This window comes from Bactrocera tryoni, chromosome 2 (genome assembly GCF_016617805.1).
Source record: "Bactrocera tryoni isolate S06 chromosome 2, CSIRO_BtryS06_freeze2, whole genome shotgun sequence".
Classification (NCBI taxonomy): Eukaryota; Metazoa; Arthropoda; class Insecta; order Diptera; family Tephritidae; genus Bactrocera; species Bactrocera tryoni.
This window is the reverse complement of record NC_052500.1, coordinates 41082904-41103690: the sequence shown is the minus strand read 5'-3', so window position 1 is coordinate 41103690 and position 20787 is coordinate 41082904. Positions and strand designations below refer to the sequence as shown.

The 20787-nt window shown below is 39.5% G+C and overlaps 1 protein-coding gene across 1 annotated transcript; it reads left to right on the top strand.

Annotated features, from left to right (window-relative positions):
- The first annotated feature begins 8517 nt into the window (after window positions 1-8517).
- LOC120769048 (UV radiation resistance-associated gene protein) lies at window positions 8518-10905 on the top strand. Its single transcript, XM_040095898.1, has 4 exons — window positions 8518-8948; window positions 9006-10133; window positions 10236-10310; window positions 10370-10905. Exons 1-4 carry the CDS (start codon window positions 8611-8613, stop codon window positions 10866-10868), a joined length of 2040 nt encoding a protein of 679 aa, XP_039951832.1. The 5' UTR covers window positions 8518-8610; the 3' UTR covers window positions 10869-10905.
- The last annotated feature ends 9882 nt before the right edge of the window (window positions 10906-20787 follow it).

Genomic DNA, 20787 nt, shown 5'->3' with positions numbered 1-20787 from the left:
CTGCTGGCGTATGCCGATGATATTGATATCATCGGCCTCAACACCCGCGCCGTTAGTTCTGCTTTCTCCAGACTGGACAAGGAAGCAAAGCAAATAGGTCTGGCAGTGAACGAGGGCAAAACGAAATATCTCCTGTCATCAAACAAACAGTCGTCGCACTCGCGACTTGGCACTCACGTCACTGTTGACAGTCATAACTTTCAAGTTGTAGATAATTTCGTCTATTTAGGAACCAGTATTAACGCCACCAACAACGTCAGCCTGGAAATCCAACGCAGGATAACTCTTGCCAACAGGTGCTACTTCGGACTGAGTAGGCAATTGAGAAGCAAAGTCCTCTCTCGACAAACAAAAACCAAACTCTATAAGTCACTCATAATTCCCGTCCTGCTATATGGTGCATAGTCTTGGACGATGTCAACAACTGATGAGTCGACGTTGCGAGTTTTTGAGAGAAAAGTTCTGCGAAAGATTTATGGTCCTTTGCGCATTGGCCACGGCGAATATCGCATTCGATGGAACGATGAGCTGTACGAGATATACGACGACATTGACATAGTTCAGCGAATTAAAAGACAGCGGCTACGCTGGCTAGGTCATGTTGTCCGAATGGACGAAAACACTCCAGCTCTGAAAGTATTCGACGCTGTACCCGCCGGGGGAAGCAGAGGAAGAGGAAAACCTCCACTCCGTTGGAAGGACCAGGTGGAGAAAGACCTGGCTACGCTTGTAATATCCAATTGGCGCCATGTAGCGAAAAGAAGAAACGACTGGCGCGCTGTTGTTAACTCGGCTATAATCGCGTAAGCGGTGTCTACGCCAATTAAGAAGAAGAAGAACTTCGTGGGAAAAATTTACCAGTATAGCAACAAAATGCCTTGAAAAGGGAGGCAATAAGAGTATTAGAAATCCTCAGGAACTAGATTCAGAAGTTGAGAAGTTGGAAAAAATCTTAACAACAACTTTCAAAAAATCCACTCCGCTAACAGTTTTGGAAAAGAGGAAGTCTCTTCCTTGGTGGTACAGTGAATTTGAGAACACAACTAAGGAAAGCTTTCAATGAGAGTTTTAGAACCAAAATCTGGCAGCCATGTAAAGATATTATGAAAAGATACAAAAAAGCAGTCAGGAAAGCTAAAAACGACTCATGGAGATCTTTCGATAGAAAGTTGCAGAGAAACCGCTAGGCTGAGCAAAATGCTATCTAAAGATCATATTAATACCGCCTACATTGGGGTGGAGGGAAGTGATTGGATCTCCTCAGCAAAAGAGTCTCTGGAGGAACTAATTACAACGCACTTCCCCGGGAGTCAGCAAACACCTTCAACGAGGGTTCAACCAGAACCACCGTTGAACGCAGATGATTATCGAAGCCAAATAGTAGACAAAAGCAAAACCAAATATACCATAAATAGTTTTGCACCATTTAAAGCAGCAGGCCCTGACGGGATTATGCCCATAATGCTGCAAAAACTGGTAGAACCAGTGGTTCAAAGGCTTGAAAATATATACAAAGCTAGCATTCAACTATCTTACATCCCAAGAAGTTGGAAAAGAAGTAAAGTTGTGTTCCTTCCAAATCCAGGCAGAAGAACACACGAGAATGCCAAGGATTTTAGGCCTATAAGCCTTACCTCTTTTATGTTGAAGGTACTAGAAAGGCTAAAAGATTTACACGAAAGAATAATAATGGCGGAGAAGTTATAGAAGTCCCAACATGCGTACATAAAGGGCCGATCAACCGAAACTGCCGTCCATGAGGTGATAAGTGTAATTGAACAATCACCACACTACAAGCAATGCACCATGGCTGCTTTTCTAGACATAGAGGGCGCCTTTAATAACATAGAAGTAAATGTTCTAATTAATTCGCTGGCACATGACACTGTGTGCAGATGGTTACTATCGATGCTTGAGAATAGGAAGATTATAGCTTCAAACGGCGCAGCAACACAAACAAGTTATGTGAGTAGAGGGACGCCTCAAAGAGGGGTCCTATCTCCGCTTCTATGGGTTGCAGCGCTGAACGAAATACTACTCCAACTAAACGGTGGAGGAGTGAAAGCAGTAGCGTATGCAGACGATATAGTGTTGTTGGTATCAGACATGTTTCCTTCAACAGTCAGCAAGATTATGAAAAGAGCACTTCGAAGGTTAAACCTTTGGGCTAAGAACAATGGACTGGGACTTAACCCGAACAAAACAGAACTGATGCTATTCACAAGCAGAACCAAAATACCTCAGTTTCCACTTCCGGTACTAAACGGTACAATACTCACTCTATCGCACACAGCTAAATACTTGGGGATGGAGATTGACACCAAACTGTCCTGGAAAATAAATATAGAAAAAAGCATAAACAAAGCATACATGGCCTTCTATACCTGTAAGAGAATCGTCAACAAGAATTGGGGCCTCAAACTAAGTATAATAATGTGGATGTATACGGCTGTGATAAGACCTATACTTACATATGGAGCGCTGGTATGGTGGCCAGCGCTAAACAAACAATACAACATTAAAAAATAAAATGGAATACAAAGAGCAGCATGTGCGGGTGTTACTGGTGCAATCAGGTCATGTCCGACTGATGCGCTCAATGTGATCCTGCATCAACTACCAATGGACATTTTTATTCACAAAACAGCAGCCATTACGGCGATAAGAATAAAAGAATTGGGAGGTTGGAATCAGCAAAACTACGGACATAGTGTAATCCTAAACAAGCTTACCATTAGTGTAGAGACCCGCACTAGCGTTGTGCGAGTGTGGGAGACACAACGATTCAGAGTAACGAACATGAATATGAGTTAGTTGAATATTGAGCGTGAACTTATAAAGTCGTACTATCAATGAACTCAATAAAATATCATATTTCCATTTGCAAAGCATTACCGAGAATAATTGTATTTACTATCGGATTGTTTAGAAGTAAACAAGTAGGTGAGGTATTACAGTGGCGACGAGGATGGGATAAAATTGACTCGGAAAAAGTGTAATTCATAATGTGGAAAATTTCTGTATGCCACATTTTATAAGTGCAAAATGGCCGCCATTCGTCTTCAATACTCGTCAATGTGATTCGGCGAGTTTAAAATCCACTCGTTCTGAGCTAAATAAAGAGTACATGTTTCGTTTCAGATGTAATTCAACTAGTGGGCGAAACATTGGATTGTGTGGAGATACAGAATACACAAACAAGCCAAAAGGCGTGTGAAAAGTACGTAAAGGAATTCAATTTCGTTAGAATCAAGGGTATTAAATACGAAAGCGAGCGCAATTAATTGTGCCCATGTATCACAGCATGACCAATTAAATTTTGTCAAAGCCACTATAAAGGTATAACGAAATCTGATTTCAGAACAGAGGGTGATGAATTAAATTTTGTCAGTGGATAACACGTAAAGTGACAAATTTAATTTTGTCGATGCCACCAGGCGATTTGGAGACGTAACAAATTCGACAAAAGTGAAAAATTAAAATTTTGCCAATAATATCAAGGGTAACACAGGTACAACAACGCACTCGTAGTAGAAATGGAGATTCGTCCATTCTTGTGCGACAACATAGATAAGGCCCTTGTTCGGTCAGAGTGGGAAAGATGGTTTCGATCATTCTCCTTATATCTTCAAGCCGAAGACATAAGTGATGTAGTGAAAAGAAAAAAAAATTACTGCACCTGGGGGGCCCCCAACTGCCGGAAGTAGCTTTTAACATTCCTGGTGCCTTAGTCGAGGGAAGTAAGGAAGTGAACTCCTACGAAGTATTAGTAGCCAAACTTGATGAATACTTCTCGCCAAAGCGTAATTCTACTTTCGAAAGACACCTTTTTCGAAATTTATCCCCTGTTGAGGGGATTCAACAAATACTTACTACGACTCCGGCATCAAGTGTCGAAGTGCGAATTCGGGTAAACGGCCGCAGAAATAAATGAAATTTGCATCAAGGATAAAATAATAGACTCGTGGGCTTCAGTCGACTTGAAGAATAAGCTTCTAGAGAAAGAACAGAGTTTAAAAGAGATAGGTGAAACCTGTCAAATTTATTAACAAATATCCAAACAATCGGGGTCTATGTTTACGAAGTCGGCCGTCAATTATAGCTTGAAAAATGTCAGAAAGTACTTTTTACTTATGTATGTTGTAAACACTTTTTACAAATAAGTAAAACTTTAAGATGATATTATAAAATTTATGTCATATCGAAGTGACTGAAGTACTTTCGCGTAGTACTCCTTTCTGCATTGGCGCCTTCGGCCGCGCTTTTAAAAAATAACCCTGGTCGAGCCAATACCCAGGGTGGCTGAAGTACTTTTGCGTAGTACTCCTTTCCGTGATGGAGGCCTTCGGCCGCGTTTTAAAAAAATAGTCCTAGTCGAGCCAATACCCAGGGTGACTGAAGCACTTTTGCATAGTACTCCTTTCTGTGTTGGCAGCCTTCGGCCGCACTTTAAATAAAAATATATAAAATTTATATCATATGGAGGTGACTGAAGTACTTTCGCATAGTACTCCTTTCTGCGTTGGCGCCTTCGGCCGCGCTTTCAAAAAATAACCCTGGACGAGCCCATAGCCCGGGATTACTGCAGTACTTTTGCATAGTATTCCTTTCTGAGTAGGCGACCATCGGCCGCGCTTTAAAATATGTAATCCTGGTCGATCCAATACTCAGGGTGACTGAAGTTCTTTTGCGTAGTTCTTCTTTAAAAATCTATTTATTTTATTACGTAATATTATTTTTTAATATTACTTAGTTGTTTAGTAAAAGTAAGAAAATATCCATTTGGATAAAAAATTGTTTACACAATTAATTTAAAAATGAAATATAATTTATGGACGCTTGTTTTCATTAGAACTCTTCTTCTTCTTAATTGGCGTAGACACCGCTTACGCGATTATAGCCGAGTTAACAACAGCGCGCCAGTCGTTTCTTCTTTTCGCTACATGGCGCCAATTGGATATTCCAAGCGAAGTCAGGTCCTTCTCCACTTGGTCCTTCCAACGGAGTGGAGATCTTCCTCTTCCTCTGCATCCCCCGGCGGGTACTGCGTCGAATACTTTCAGAGCTGGAGTGTTTTCATCCATCCGGACAACATGACCTAGCCAGTGTAGCCGCTGTCTTTTAATTCGCTGAACTATGTCAATGTCGTCGTATATCTCGTACAGCTCATCGTTCCATCGAATGCGATATTCGCCGTGGCTAACGCGCAAAGGGCCATAAATTTTTCGCAGAACTCTTCTCTCGAAAACTCGCAAGGCCGACTAATCAGATGTTGTCATTGCCCATGCCTCTGTACCATATAGCAGAACGGGAATAATGAGTGACTTATAGAGTTTTGTTTTTGTTCGTCGAGAGAGAACTTTACTTCTCAATTGCCTACTCAGTCCAAAGTAGCACCTGTTGGCAAGAGTTATCCTGCCTTGGATTTCTAGGCTGACATTGTTGGTGGTATTTACGCTGGTTCCTAAATAGACGAAATTATCTACAACTTCAAAGTTATGACTGTCAACAGTGACGTGAGAGCCAAGTCGCGAGTGCGACGACTGTTTGTTTGATGACGGGAGATATTTCGTTTTCCCCTCGTTCACTGTTAGACCCGTTTTCTGTGCTTCCTTGTCCATCCTGGAGAAAGTAGAACTAACGGCGCGGGTGTTGAGGCCGATGATATAAATATCATCGGCATACGCCAGCAGCTGTACACTCTTATAAAAGATGGTACCTTCTCTATTGCGTTCTGCAACTCGAACTATTTTCTCTAGAAGCAGGTTGAAATAGTCGCACGATAGGGAGTCGCCTTGTCTGAAACCTCGTTTGGTATCGAACGGTTCGGAGAGGTCCTTCCCGATCCTGACATAGCTTTTGGTGTTACTCAACGTCAGTTTACACAGCCGTATTAGTTTTGCGGGGATACCAAATTCAGACATCGCGGCATAAAGGCAGTTCCTTTTCGTGCTGTCGAAAGCAGCTTTGAAATCGACGAAGAGGTGGTGTGTGTCGATTCTTCTTTCACGGGTCTTTTCAAAGATTTGACGCATGGTGAATATCTGATCGGTTGTTGATTTTCCAGGTCTGAAGCCACACTGATAAGGTCCAATCAGTTTGTTGACGGTGGGCTTTAATCTTTCACACAATACGCTCTACGGGGTCTACTTGTTTATGGATTGGGCATAGCACACTTAATTTCCAATCGTTGGACATGCTTTCGTCCGACCATATTTTACAAAGAAGCTGATGCATGCTCCTTATCAGTTCTTCGCCGCCGTGTTTGAATAGCTCGGCCGGCAATCCGTCGGCCCCTGCCGCTTTGTTGTTCTTCAGACGGGCAATTGCTATTCGAACTTCTTCATGGTCGGGCAATGGAACGTCTGCTCCATCGTCATCGATTGGGGAATCGGGTTCTCCTTCTCCTGGTGTTGTGCGTTCACTGCCATTCAGCAGCCTGGAGAAGTGTTCCCTCCATAATTTAAGTATGCTCTGGGCATCAGTGACTAGATCACCTTTGGGGGTTCTACAAGAGTATGCTCCGGTCTTGAAACCTTCTGTAAGCCGCCGCATTTTTTCGTAGAATTTTCGAGCATTACCCCTGTCGGCCAGCTTATCAAGCTCTTCGTACTCACGCATTTCAGCCTCTTTCTTTTTCTGTCCACAAAAGGGACTCGCTTCCCTCTTCAACTCTCGGTATCTATCCCATCCCGCACGTGTAGTGGTTGATCGTAACGTTGCGAGGTAGGCAGCCTGTTTTCTCTCCGCTGCGACACGGCACTCCTCGTCGTACCAGCTGTTTTTTGCACTTTCCGAAAACCAATGGTTTCGGTTGCAGCTGTACGTAAGGAGTTTGAAATGCCGTCCCATAGTTCCCTTATACCGAGTTGTTGACGAGTGCTCTCAGAGAGTAGGAGTGCAAGCCGAGTAGAAAATCGTTCGGCTGTCTGTTGTGATTGCAGCTTCTCGACGTCGAACCTTCCTTGTGTTTGGTGGCGTGCGTTTTTTGCTGCACAGAGGCGGGTGCGAATCTTAGCTGCAACAAGATAGTGGTCCGAGTCGATGTTAGGACCTCGGAGCGCACGCACATCTAAAACACTGGAGACGTGTCTTCCGTCTATCACAACATGATCGATCTGGTTGGTAGTTTTTCGATTCGGAGACAGCCAGGTAGCTTGATGAATCTTCTTATGCTGGAATCTAGTACTGCAGATAACCATATTTCGAGCCCCGGCGAAGTCAATCAGCCTCAACCCATTTGGGGATGTTTCGTCGTGGAGGCTGAATTTACCGACCATAGTGCCAAAGATACCTTCTTTGCCCACCTTGGCGTTAAAGTCGCCAAGGACGAATTTGACATCGTGGCGGGGGCAGCTCTCATAAGCGCGCTCCAAGCGCTCATAGAAGGCATCTTTGGTCACCTCGTCCTTCTCTTCCATTGGGGCGTGGGCGCAAATCAGCGATATGTTGAAGAACCTCGCTTTGATGCGGATTGTGGCTAGACGTTCATTCACCGGAGTGAATGATAGTACTCGGCGACGGAGTTTCTCTCCCACCACGAATCCAACACCAAACTTGCGCTCCTTTATATGGCCACTGTAGTAAATGTCACAAGGACCTACTGGTTTCTGTCCTTGTCCCGTCCATCGCATTTCTTGGACGGCGGTGATGTCAGCCTCTATTTTCGCGAAGACATCAACCAGCTGGGCAGCGGCACCTTCCCAATTAAGGGTCCGGACATTCCAGGTGCATGCCCTAAAATCGTAGTCCTTATTTCGTTTGCCATGGTCGTCATCAAAAGGGGGCTCTCATCCGAGGCTTGTTACTTCCTTTCATTGGGGGTGTTTTTTTACGTGGCGGACCCCAACCCAGCGCACAACCCTATGTAGGATATGTTTTGCCTTCTCACATTAGCTCGCCCTCGAACGGATGTTCTTATGCTACCCAGAGGATGCTTGGTCAAAGACTGGAAGTAGTGAGCTGCTTGTGCCATGTGTAAAAGAATCGTTTCTGGCCACTCCCAAGTGAATGGCGATCAGAGAACTTTCCTCACTTGCGTGAACTTCTACACATGACTCCATCCTTCATTAGAACAAAGACTGCTAAATAGAGAAAGAGGAATTAAGCGAAAAAAAGAAATTTCAGCGAATTGCTCACAGCGCTCCATTTCCTCATAATTGTTAGCACATAAATGATGCTCACTACGAGTGTAAATGGTAATTTTTAAAATACAAATTCCTTTCTTATAAATCCTGCAAATACTTGTTTAAATATTTATAGTTTAATTTAATTAATTTGAGGTGAAAAATGTGAGTAAGTTGTGTTTAATGTGGTGAAAAAACTTCTTGAAATGTTCTACTTTTGGGAAATTTTGTACGCTAAGGTAGAATCTCTCGTTATCTATGACCATGCTTTTGTGTCGAAAGTGTGACGCAAAGCGAAGCGAAGGTTCTTTGTGAATTGGCCATAAGTGTATACATACATACTTATATAGTTTGTATATCGACTTTTGATTGGTTTATAAATTTTTTAAAAGATGGGTTAAGAAGTATATGTAAAGGTTGATTTACAATAGTTATTGTGCAGTATTAAAAACAATATTAATAGGAGAAATTTGAGATAAAGAATATGAGAACTCGACCCCGGTGCCGAACATGGCTGCCGTTATCTACTCAGCAGCTTCGTTTGCGAAATCTTATTAGGATTGAAGGTATAAATATTAAATGCCAGGAATCGGGCGCTTTGATATATTATACGCTGCATGAAACCGTCGAAAAAGATGCTTTTTATACAAGCGAATGTTTGCCCCATCGACAGGATCAAAATTGGGCAGAAATTATATGTCCTAAAATATTTAAAGCCAATGACCAAAGTGTTTGTGTCAAAGTGTGGGCGCATTTTATAACTGGCTTACTAGATAAAGATTGCGTTCAACAAATTGCTTGTGCTAATACGGAGCCATTAAGGTAATGTATATCTATGTATGTTTATCAAACTTTTACGAATATGTGTTTTTTTTTCAGTGCCTTCTCAAATAACCTTTGGTGTCCCCGTGATGATAAGGAAACAAATCCGCAATATAAACTTCTTTTCACTTGGGGAATATATCTTTCTGGTCTGACGCCAGTAAGTGAACAATACTTTTTAAAGTTAAAGGAAAATTCTTTGCTTTTCTATATAAACGGAGGATGCTTTACCTCAGCAAAACATATAAATTCGGGCATTACAATAGTTGACAATTTCTATTTTCTAAATGAAGTGTTTCCACATTATGTTAAAAGTCGAATAAACTCGTCAAACACAAATAATATTGAAGAAGGGAATGTAGTTTTTTGCAAAAACGCTGTAACTGCTCGTTATATAATTATGTACTATAAAAAGGATGACGTACGTATAGGGTATAGCTTGCAACAGCTTTTAAAGATACAGGAAATACAACGAAGATGTTTACAAAAATTAAGAGAAAGCAAAGATCTTACTATTGAAATTCAACAAAAATGCATGCAATGCATCACAAAGAACCATCTTTCCATTCCACTAAACTCATCATTTAATAACTCATTCACGAGGAATTCTCAAAGAACCTCAATGGGTCGAGCATTAAGTGAGTTATATTTCGAGGAACGCCAATTGAGTCCACAAATTTTATATTGTGCCAAAAATTTAAAGAAGCAATTAGAAACCTTGCGATTGAAACAAAGCCTCCTCCAATTTGAGCATAAAAGTTTTTCTCTTCGCTTACATCAAAAAGCCAACGATTTACTCCTTTTAAATGAAATCCGACTCCGGCATCAACTTTCTATTCAATCTCGAAATCAACAGTTGCATGACGAAAAAAAAGTTTTGATAGAGCAATATCAGGAGATATATCTTCTTAAAAAAAAAAAGGTCGATATCATCCGAAATACAGAGCGGAGAATGTCAGCATTATGTGTTGGCCTACGTGAAATTTACCCAATAGAAACAAAAACAAATGCTTTCAATACTATCAACAACGTACCATTTCCAAGTATGGATGCATTGATTAATGATACTAAGTCGCATAATACAAGCAGTTCGGAAAATATATTACCTATTACTTTGAGTGTTTCACTGGGATATATTGCTCATTTAGTGCAGATGATTGCTTTTATATTCAACCGCCCTTTAAGGTAATTTACATCGAAGATTTCCATTTATATTTTTCACTTTTTTACAACATGTAAGTTTTAAGTATGTAACAATTTCAATTAACTTTGATTTTTCGATTTTAGAAATGCAATAATACATCAAGGTTCCCGCTCTCGAATAATTGATGTCATAAAAGAGATTCCGTTATCGTGTTCAGAGTAGGTAGTAATTTACATAATCTTCTTATATACATAGCTTATTTACATTTCATTCTTAGATTTCCTCTTTATAATCGCTCAACTATACCGTCTAAGGCAGTAAAATACGGAATATTCTTGCTAAACCAAAATATAGCTCAGCTTTGTTTCGATATTATAGGACTGCGTTGTGATATGAGTTTGACACTTGAAAATATCCGTCAGATATTTTTTTATCTAAGTGAAGTTCAAACCTTGGATGAGAAAAAAATGTATCGCAATAAGAGGGGCACGTTGAGCTACAATGGTTGTACAATTATGGATAGTAATTTGCTCTCGAATTCACATTCATCTATCGATATAAATAACTTGTCAGTTCCTTTGGTGACTGTAACACCAGAAAATTCCTCGTCGCAATTGGCAAATAGCATGCCATTCCCAATTGAAGGTGGCATCAATATCAAACAAAGGTTTGTAACTAGAAATATTATTTCTTATGATATGTGTCATTATAAATGGCAGATGGTAGATTTATTGATCATGATTCAATTATATAAGGTTTCATATGTAGCCCAATAACAACTATATGGGAAAAATTGAATCCATAATGACAAAATCAGCCGTTTTCTTTTGTAGTCTTTTGTCTTCACGGTTCAAAAACAAAATTTTTAAATATTTCAACCCATGTTTTTTGAGTGATAACCGAATACGAATAGATTGTAAATAACACAAATTCGAAATGACCATAATGATAAGATGAGTGGATTCCCTGGTCTCTATTAATAAGTCCGTTCGTTTATTGCGTTGAAATTGCCCAAAACCAAAATTGTTAAAATGACTAGCAAGACTGACGATTTAAATTTCAAGAATTTTTAAATATAATTAATAAAACTTTTTACACGTGTTATAGCTTTTGACAGACGCCAGCGTTGATTTGGATTAACTGCATTCTTCTTTTTCTTAACTGTGGAAACCGCTTACGCGGTTATAGCCGTGTTAACAGAAGCGCGCAAGTCGTTTCTTCTTTTCGCATGGTGGCGCCAATTGGAGATTCCAAGCGAAGCCAGGTCCTTCTCCACCTGGTCCTTCCAACGGAGTGGAGGTCTCTATCTTCCTCTGATTCCCCCTGTGGGTACTGCGTCGAATACTTTCAGAACGGAGTAATAACGCCCATTCGGACGGCATGACCCAGCCAACGTAGCCGCTGTCTGTTAATTCGCTGAAATATGTCAATGTCGTCGTATATCTCATACTGCTCATCGTTCCGTCGAATGCGATATTCGCCGTGGCTAACGCGCAAAGGGCCATAAATTTTTCGCAGAACTCTTCTCTCGAAAACTCGCAAGGCCGACTAATCAGATGTTGTCATTGCCCATGCCTCTGTACCATATAGCAGAACGGGAATAATGAGTGACTTATAGAGTTTTGTTTTTGTTCGTCGAGAGAGAACTTTACTTCTCAATTGCCTACATAGCCCGAAGTAGCACCTGTTGGCAAGAGATATCCTGCGTTGGATTTTAGAGGCTGACGTTGCTGTTGGTGTTGATGCTGGTTCTAAGATAGACGAAATTATCGACAACTTCAAAGTTATGACTGTCAACAGTGACGTGGGTGCCTAGTCGCGAGTGCGATGACTGTTTGTTTGATTACAGGAGGTATATGGTTTTGCCCTCGTTCACCACCTGACCCATTTGCTTCGCTGCATTATCCATTTTGGAGAAAGCAGAACTAACGGCGCGGTTGTAAGGCCAATGATGTCAATATCATCAGCATACGCCAGCAGCTGTACACTCTTATAGAAGATTGTATCTTCTCGGTTTACTTCTGCAGCTCGAATTATTTTCTCCAGAAGAAGTCACACGAAAGATAGTCGCCTTGTCTGAAACCTCATTTGGTATCTAACGGCTCGTCAGTTAACACATCCATATTAGTTTTGCGGGAATCCCAAATTCCAACGTCGCGGCATAAAGGCAGCTCCTTTTCGTGCTGTCAAAGGCAGCTTTGAAATCGACGAAGAGATGGAACTCCATTAATCCGGATTAATTCAGGAGTAATAGCATTGACAGACGGAAGCGTTAATCCGGATTAACTGCATTAAATAAAACAAGAAGTTTTATGTTGTGATACAGTTTTAAAAATAAGGCGTTGATATGTTTTTGTAGTAAAAAATGGTTTTGTAACAACCGCAGTGTTTATCTTTATCCATTTTCATTGAATATATTTAGGGTTTTCACAAGTCTCATAAAGTTATAAGTTATAACGATTCGAAAGCATAGCATTGAGAATTGTAAATGTGTAATCTCAATTTTGTATGAAATCCAACAACAATTTTTTTAAACAAGTGTCAAAATTTATAATTTTACGATGCTATACGACGGGTTGTGAGTACCCCAGTTATAAAAATGACAATCAGCTGTATACGAGAGGTTCAAACTCGTATGGCTTTTGTCTGTCACCTACAAATATGGATCTAATGAAGTGCACAGTTAATCCGGATTAACGCTGCCGTCTGTCTAAGCATGAGCGGATTGTAATCTTCGAAATGTGCAAGTGTTTGACGGGAGACATCAAGTAGCGTCTTATTATCGTACGGAGTATAGTGTTCTGACACAACTGAAGCTTCTTCATTCAGGCGACCATATCGGTGCTGGGTAGTTTATGAACGGCCGACCGATTGCTTTATATATTGCCTACAACGGTTTCCTTGTTTATTCCTCAGATCCTGCCAGGAACACAGACTGTCATAGTCCCATATACCCAACATATTGATTTTTGTACTTCAGGATATCTTTATGTCATATACGTCGGTCTATATCTAAGACGTCTTAGTAAAAATAAGAAAACGTGTTATCGGATATTCTATAGTTTATTAGCAAATATGTGTGAAATTCATGGACCCAGAATTGCCTCGACTCCCATTTCGCTACATATAATGATTTGCATTATGTGTGTGAGATATCTTAGTAAAATTGCAAACCAATCACTTACATATGTATAACATAAGTTAATGATATAATGTTCGGTTGCGCCCAAACCTACCCCTTGCTTGCTATGCGTATCTTAATTTCTGGTGGAAACTAAGTGTGGAATTAAAATCGGTTTAAAATTTCATTAGGTACGTCCCTCTAGTATACTTCGTCCTCTCCACAATGTCGTTTGTGTCTAGAATGGGTGGTTCATTCGAATAACGAATATTATTCATATCGTTATTTTGCTTGATTTGATATAAAATACATCAATATTATAATAATGGCATTACGGGACGAATTTAGTGATGTCGGCATACCTTCCACTAGTACGAATAAACTGAATATACCAAATATGTTAACGTGGTTGACTTCTGGGGAAATATTTCTCATATTAAGCAAAGCATGGAGATTTTCGGTAACATTGCGGAGTTTGCACTGCTGATTTTATGCTAGCTGATGCTCGTGTATTGAAAATTTGAATTTTTAAACATAAAAATGTGCGAAATAATTCTCATTAAAACTCTCACTGACGAGTTTGAATACAAGGAAGATCGGTTTCTATTAGAAAGGTACAAAAAGCGAATGGATCGTGTAAAAAAAAAAATTATTGTTTGCGAATAGCTGTAAAGTCAAACAGATTATTCAACACGTAAGGAAGGGCTAAGATCGGTTGCAACCGAACATTTAATACTCTTGCATTTTACAGGAATCAAGGCCAGGAAAATACTTTAAATACACTAACAGCTCGGCCCGGCTTCGCATTGGTCGTTTTCGTTTTTACGTGGGGTCATTAAAAATTAGTAAAATGAAGGAAATTCGAACATGAAAGTATATTTTTTTGTATTCTTGTTATTTTTTTAATTTTTGTAAAAAGGACTTTAGCATTTACTTTCTCTGCTCCTGGAAAATAATTTATTGAATCAGCATCCCTGTAAACAATCAAATAATTTATTTTGTTAACTTTAAATTATTTGTAGAGTTACGATTTAAGTTTTGTTTAAAACATATTATGTATATATTGTTGCTATTCAGTGCGGTTTGTAGTTCGTTAATTAAATAATTTTTTAGCATTGGAGCTATGTTTGACCGTAACGATAGCTGATCTGCGTTTGAAATTAAATAGATTTGCAAGAAATGTGGACTTTGGCCTGATGATGGTAGTGGCTATCTATTAGACGATAAACTTTTCCCTCTATTTTAAGAAGTAGATATAAAATTATCTCCCTTATTTCTTTCGCTCCAAACGACGTCATTTGAAAAAGGTTATTTTACCTGCGTTTAGAATGCTCGTAACTCGACTTCCTAGAGCGAGCTTGCATATTTCTAATATTTCCGCTGCACACGCTCCGTACTCGACTCTCGAGCGCGTAATTGAGAAGTCCTTAAATTTTGTTGAGCAAGCCTTTGCGTGCGCTCGATACTCCACTCTCCGGCACCCGATTGCGATGCGTTTTCTCTTCGATTTACAAGACGATTTTCAGTTTCTGATGAAGATTCTCCGTCACGTCGTGTTTTTGATACCCTCGCAAGGGAACTATTTCCAGGAAGTTGAGATCTATATCTTTTGGGCATTTTAAAATGAAAAAAAAAACTATTTCTTGACATTGAAATAGTGATTCAGTATCCCAGTGACACCTGCATTACTTATTATTATTACGGGACACCGCGACAGGCACAATATTATTTCAAGGTAGGCTGGAATAATAGTTGGAATAGTATGTAGGTAAATACATATGTGTGCATCTTGTAAAGAGAGTTGTTGGCATATGTGTAAATATTTTTTACTGAAATTATTACCCTCAAATATATTAATGAATATTCTGGAATAATTATTGAAATCAGTAATCCTAAAAAATAATAATACATATAATATATGTATATTTGTATTAAGACTGCAGTATTTCGAATAAATAATAATAATCCTACACTTTTTTCATGCTCTTAAAATTTTAATTAATTTCGAAAATTAAATATCACGATATCAAATGCCCACATAAGGAATATCCCAACTGGAATAGCAATCGATTTGACAGTTAGTATGCTATAAACTTTTGCCTGTCGAGTTGCCCCGTTATGGTGTCGCCTAACCCAGCAGCTCGAGTGGCGACCATGAGACATTTTCAAAATTTTAAACTTGTGATATCTTTCGAATGGAGTATCTAAATTGAATAATTCAAATAGTTGTATAATGGTATTGAAACACACTTAAATATGAAGTCATTTCTTTTGACATTATTTTGTTCAATATCCAATAGTTTTCGCAGCACACGCGATTTAAGAAAGTTTCTTGGAAATTTTTTCACACCTTGGGTTACATTTTTGGAGTTTTAGTATGAATCCCTTACTTTTTTGATGTTCACCACAGATAGTGTAGCTTCCCAATAGTGAAAGAATTTATTAAATCGTTCAAGTAGTTTCGGAGCCTATTCAACGCAAACAAGCAAACAAATCTTTCTTTATAATATAAGTATAGATATATATAGTATATAACTGATACAGACTAGCATATTCGGCATAAGGTTTGTTAGAAAACCGAAAATCATTATATGGTACATACATATAAATATAACTAGCTGTGCCGTCGACTTCGTCCGCGTGAAATACTGATTTTGGGCTTCGCTTTTATCTTCGTCCGCGTCAAATTCTGTTATCAAAGAACTTCTGCGTAAATTATATTTTTTGTTTTATTTTCTGGTGGCAGAAGAACATATTGATTTTCTCCGCAACCTGATCATGACAACGCGACATTTAATTGGCCATGTAAAAGCAGTCTTGGCGTAAATCGATCCCCACGTGTTTAAATGTTGCCCCTGCGGTGGTTTCAGATTTCTAAGTAAAATTATTGGGGCGCCTATTTTTAGCTTAAGGGAATGTGGAGGAAGGCCACTTGGGTTCAAAGAATTTAGAAACTCCTGTGGGTAATGGACCACATCTTCTTGATCCATTACATTATCAATAGAAGTGTATGTGACTATATCTCCTTCAAGTATATTTAAAATTATGTCATTAATTTCGTCCACGCTATTGTTTCTCGCTGCCAATATTGCCCTTTGACACATCCATTGGTGATCTTAATTTTCTATTTCGCTGATGTCAGGGTAAACTTTTGATATTAAATCCTCAATGTTACCTACTCTTACTCCTAAATCGCGGTCAATTTAAATTTTATTTTGAAAATGAGGTATTTTCCCATCTCCTACTAAAACTAATTTTGAAGGGAAAGTTATTCTACCTCCCCCCAAATGGGCTCTCATATTTGTCGATAATTTTAAAATCAAAGTTCGGGAATTCTGTGAGGCCCAACGTTGAGATCGTTCAGCGCTTGATTCCCGTTGTCGGTTCGCCAAAGTTCGGAAATTTTGTGAGGCTAGACGCTGCGAACGTTCAACGCTCGATTCCCTAGCACGGTTTTGTTCATGATTGCTCGTTGAGTACCCAACCTATGCATATTCTCATCCTTTCATTGCTGCGCAAAACTCGCAGCCGCTTTGCAGTAGCAGTCTGCCGAGAAAGCTGAGTTCTTTTTCAGGCATTATAGTGACAAAGAAAGAACGTAGAAAATGAATAAAAAGAATGTAGAAAAAAGAAATGTAAGATTAATAATCAGGAACCTAATTATTTTTACCTGCACTTGGTATTTACGTAAACTGAATATTACGTCAAAAGAATTACCGAACAACACATTTATTTGGATAAAGATTAATAATATTATATTAGGACAACTCTAATAAATAATTTCGACCAAATTAGTTATCACAAAAACGGTACTCACAGATTTTTTTTTAGATCATTAAAAGAGAAATAATTCTTTCATACATAACTTTTGTGTATCTTGAACCGCTTTCGCAGCGCAAGGAACGGAAGCCCTCAAAGATAAAAAATTGCCCCCTTTATTTTTACACATTTACCACTGTTTCTTCGCTCCTATTGGTCGCAGCGTGATGCTATATAGCCTATAGCCTTCCTCGATAAATGGATTATCCAACACAAAAAGAATTATTCAATTCGATCCAGTAGTTTTGGAGGTTAGCGCGTTCAAACAAACAAACTCTTCAGCTTTATAATATTAGTATAGATAATATATAATTTATCTATTTTTCTCAATACCACATACTAAAAAACCACTCATATATACAAAGTGAGTTCTAAAGTACACAGGACTTAAAAAAAACCAGAATAAATGGGTTTTTTCGGCAAAATTAATTTTTTTTTTATTCAAAATAGTCTCCTTCTGCTTCATTACAGCTTTTTGCACAGTCCAAAAGCATTTCGAACGAGTGTTTTAGCTTGTTGGCCGCCAGTATGCCGGTGCAAGCCTTTACTACGTCTACGTCTGCATAACGCTTTCTTTTCATTGGCAAATCCATTTTTCCGAAAAGGAAGAAGTCGCACAGTGTCATATTAGGTAAATACGGGGAGTGGTTAATAGTTAAAATGTGTTTTTTGGTCAAATAATCGGTCCTTCGAATGTTGGATTCTGAGCAATTTATGGTCGTCAGTCAATTTGTGCGAAACAAACCGTGCACACAACTTTCGTAAGCCCAAATGTTCGGTCAAAATGCGATAAATCGTTTTTTTGGGGACGTTCAATTCTATTTCCATGAATTTCAATGATGATTTCGGCTGATTTTTTATGAATTCACGCACAGTTTCGGTGGAATTTCCGGTGATCACGGATTTTAATTGGCCCACATGTTGATCGTCATTTATGTTCTCACGACCACTTTGAAAACGTTGAAACCACTCGTGCACTCTGGTACGGGATAGGATTAAACTTGTTTTATCAATTTTAAATCAAAATTTAGTGTTGGCTTTTTGTTCGAAGCTCACTTTCGCACCGATAACACAAACATACTGACACTTAAAACGCAATAACTTCACTTCCAATGTCATGAAATTTTCACTGGACAATCGATAAAGCTAACCAGGGGCGCTCGATTCAAAAAGTTCCCTCTTTACTTTGGAACGCTCCTTGTAGATATAAAACTAATCGAATCTATAACCAATTATATAAGTTAATAAGATACATACTAATATGATTGTAAATCATTCAGTTTTGTCGAACGAATGCTGAATTCTTTGGCATTTTGAAATAAAAATTTGCCAGAACCTAAAGGTTTTTTAATGGATTTGATAACTGCAAGTTACAAAAGTATGAAATGTTCGGTTGCTCCCGAACTCAGCTCTTCCTTACTTTTTATTTATTCAATTATTCATTTTTTGTATTTAAAGTTCTAATTTTTTTTAATAAGTTGTGGTATTTGTGGAATATCATTAAGATGATTTTAAGTACCTTAATTTTTATTAATGAAATCATACAGATTCCAGATCTTTTTTTTTTTACTTTTTATTAATTGTGAAATGGTAATTGCGCATACTGAGAGTTATGATCGTGATTTTTTTTTGGATGTCATATGCCTGAAAAAACATCTGTATTTGCGCAAATCACAATGTAAGGTTTTAATTCACTAATTTATAAATTCAATTTAAGGTACTTTAATACAATTTTTAATTATTATTTATAACAAGCGGGTTGCAAATATTAAGCCAATGAAATAATAGCACATGTGAATGGAAAACAAGCTATGTACTTCTCATCCATTAACAATAGGATAAGTACAATTCTACCAGTGACAGATATCAAGTATAGTTATTTCGTACCAAACCAATAGAAGGAATTTGTTACCAAATGTCCCTGAAATTTAAAAATAATAAAACTGAAAAATGGCGCCTCCAATCTCTACTCAACAAATCTGAGGGAAAAATTAGTGACTGATTTGCGAAGAAGTCTGCGTGGTTTTTGAGGTGACCTGATTACGAATTTGCATTCAAGAATTTGCCATCACATACAGCATTTTTTGTCATTTGGTGGTGTTACACCATTCACTAGAAACTGCCTCTATCATCACGGTCGCAAAATGACTGTAAGCTTATGTTATTTTCCAGCTCCTTAGGCCAGATTCGGAATTTGACCCCAAAATATGCTCGGTTTCTTTAGTAAGTACTGAATGTTAAGCTGAATCTGCATTACTCTAGACCCCGGAGTAGACGTTCTGCAGAGAATGTTGCTGCTGTCGCTGAGGATGTCATGGAAGCGCCGTCGCCATCAACCATACGACGTGCCACGCAAATGCATATCAGTCGACGGTGTTCGAAGCAAATTTTAGTACAAGAGGATATTACCTCTATTCGCGTCGGTGAAACTCTGTTGTCGTCGTGGAGAGAAAGTGTGCGGGGGTTCTGTTAGGTGCGTTCCTTCCTAGGTCGGAGGTGCAGGTACCTCAAGTACAAGAGGTGCCTGTCCCTCCATTGGATGATGGGAAGTTGGGGTACGCCTTTGGCCTGGTTAGGTCTAAACGGTCCCCAGGTTTTGATGGTTTGAACGGAGAGATGTGTAAAAGCTTATGGAAGTTCATTCTGGAATACCTGGAGGCCATTTATAATAAGTGCGTCTGGGAGGGATACTTTCCATGCGAGTGGAAAAGTGCTAGGGTTGTTCCTCTCCTGAAGTCCCCTGATAAGGTCAGGAGCGATCCTCGATCTTATCGGGGCATCAGTCTCCTTCCATTACTTGGAAAAGTGCTGGAAAGAGTCATGGTGAAACGGTGTGGAGTTGTTCGAGGCTGCCCGCAGGGTTCCATCTGTGGTCCATATATTTGGAACCTTATGATGGACACTCTGCTTGTGCAGCTCGAGCCACTCTGTAAATGTTGTGCGTATGTGGACGACCTTCTTCTTATGGTCGAAGGTCGCTCGAGGTCTGAGCTAGAACGGGCGGGAAGAGATCTCTTAGAGATCGTTAATTCATGGGGTTTAGGTGTGGGCGTCGACATATCGATGGACAAAACGTTGGCAATGCTGCTGAAAGGTAGATTGTCATCGGGTCGTCCATCGATTGTCCGTGTGAACGGGGTCAGCATCAGATATGTGACGCAAGTCAAATATCTTTGACTGACCATGAGTGAAAGGATGTGTTTTACTCCACACTTGGCGAATGTGAAGGAGCGACTGCAGGCAACTGTAGGCAAAATACGACGGATTTTGAGGAGCGATTGGGGTCTCGGACGTCGTGCTGTCCGCACCATATATCGTGGCTTGTTTGTGGCCTGTGCCACTTATGGAGCCCCTGTATGGCGGGAGACAGCCACGACTGTCTGGGGGTCTCAAAAACTCCTCTCAATCCAGCGTTGCATGATGCTTGCATGTTTGCCTGTATGTCGCACCGTCTCAACGGATGCGATGCGATGGTTAAGAAGGGGCTTGAGTGTGCCATTGCTGCGGAATGACTGGATTTCCTACGATGATGTGGAGAGGGAGGGATATCTAGGGAGCAAGAGGCTCCTAGATGATAGGGTCAGGTGTAGGTGGCAAGAACGTTGGGACAATAGTCCTAACGGCCGAGTGACGTACAAGTACATTCGGGACGTGGGGTTCGTTAAGGATAACCCAGTTTTCAGATTTTATCTTAGTCTGGGTTTCCTGCTTACGGGGCATGGGCCTCTGAATGCATTTTTGCATCGGAGGCACCT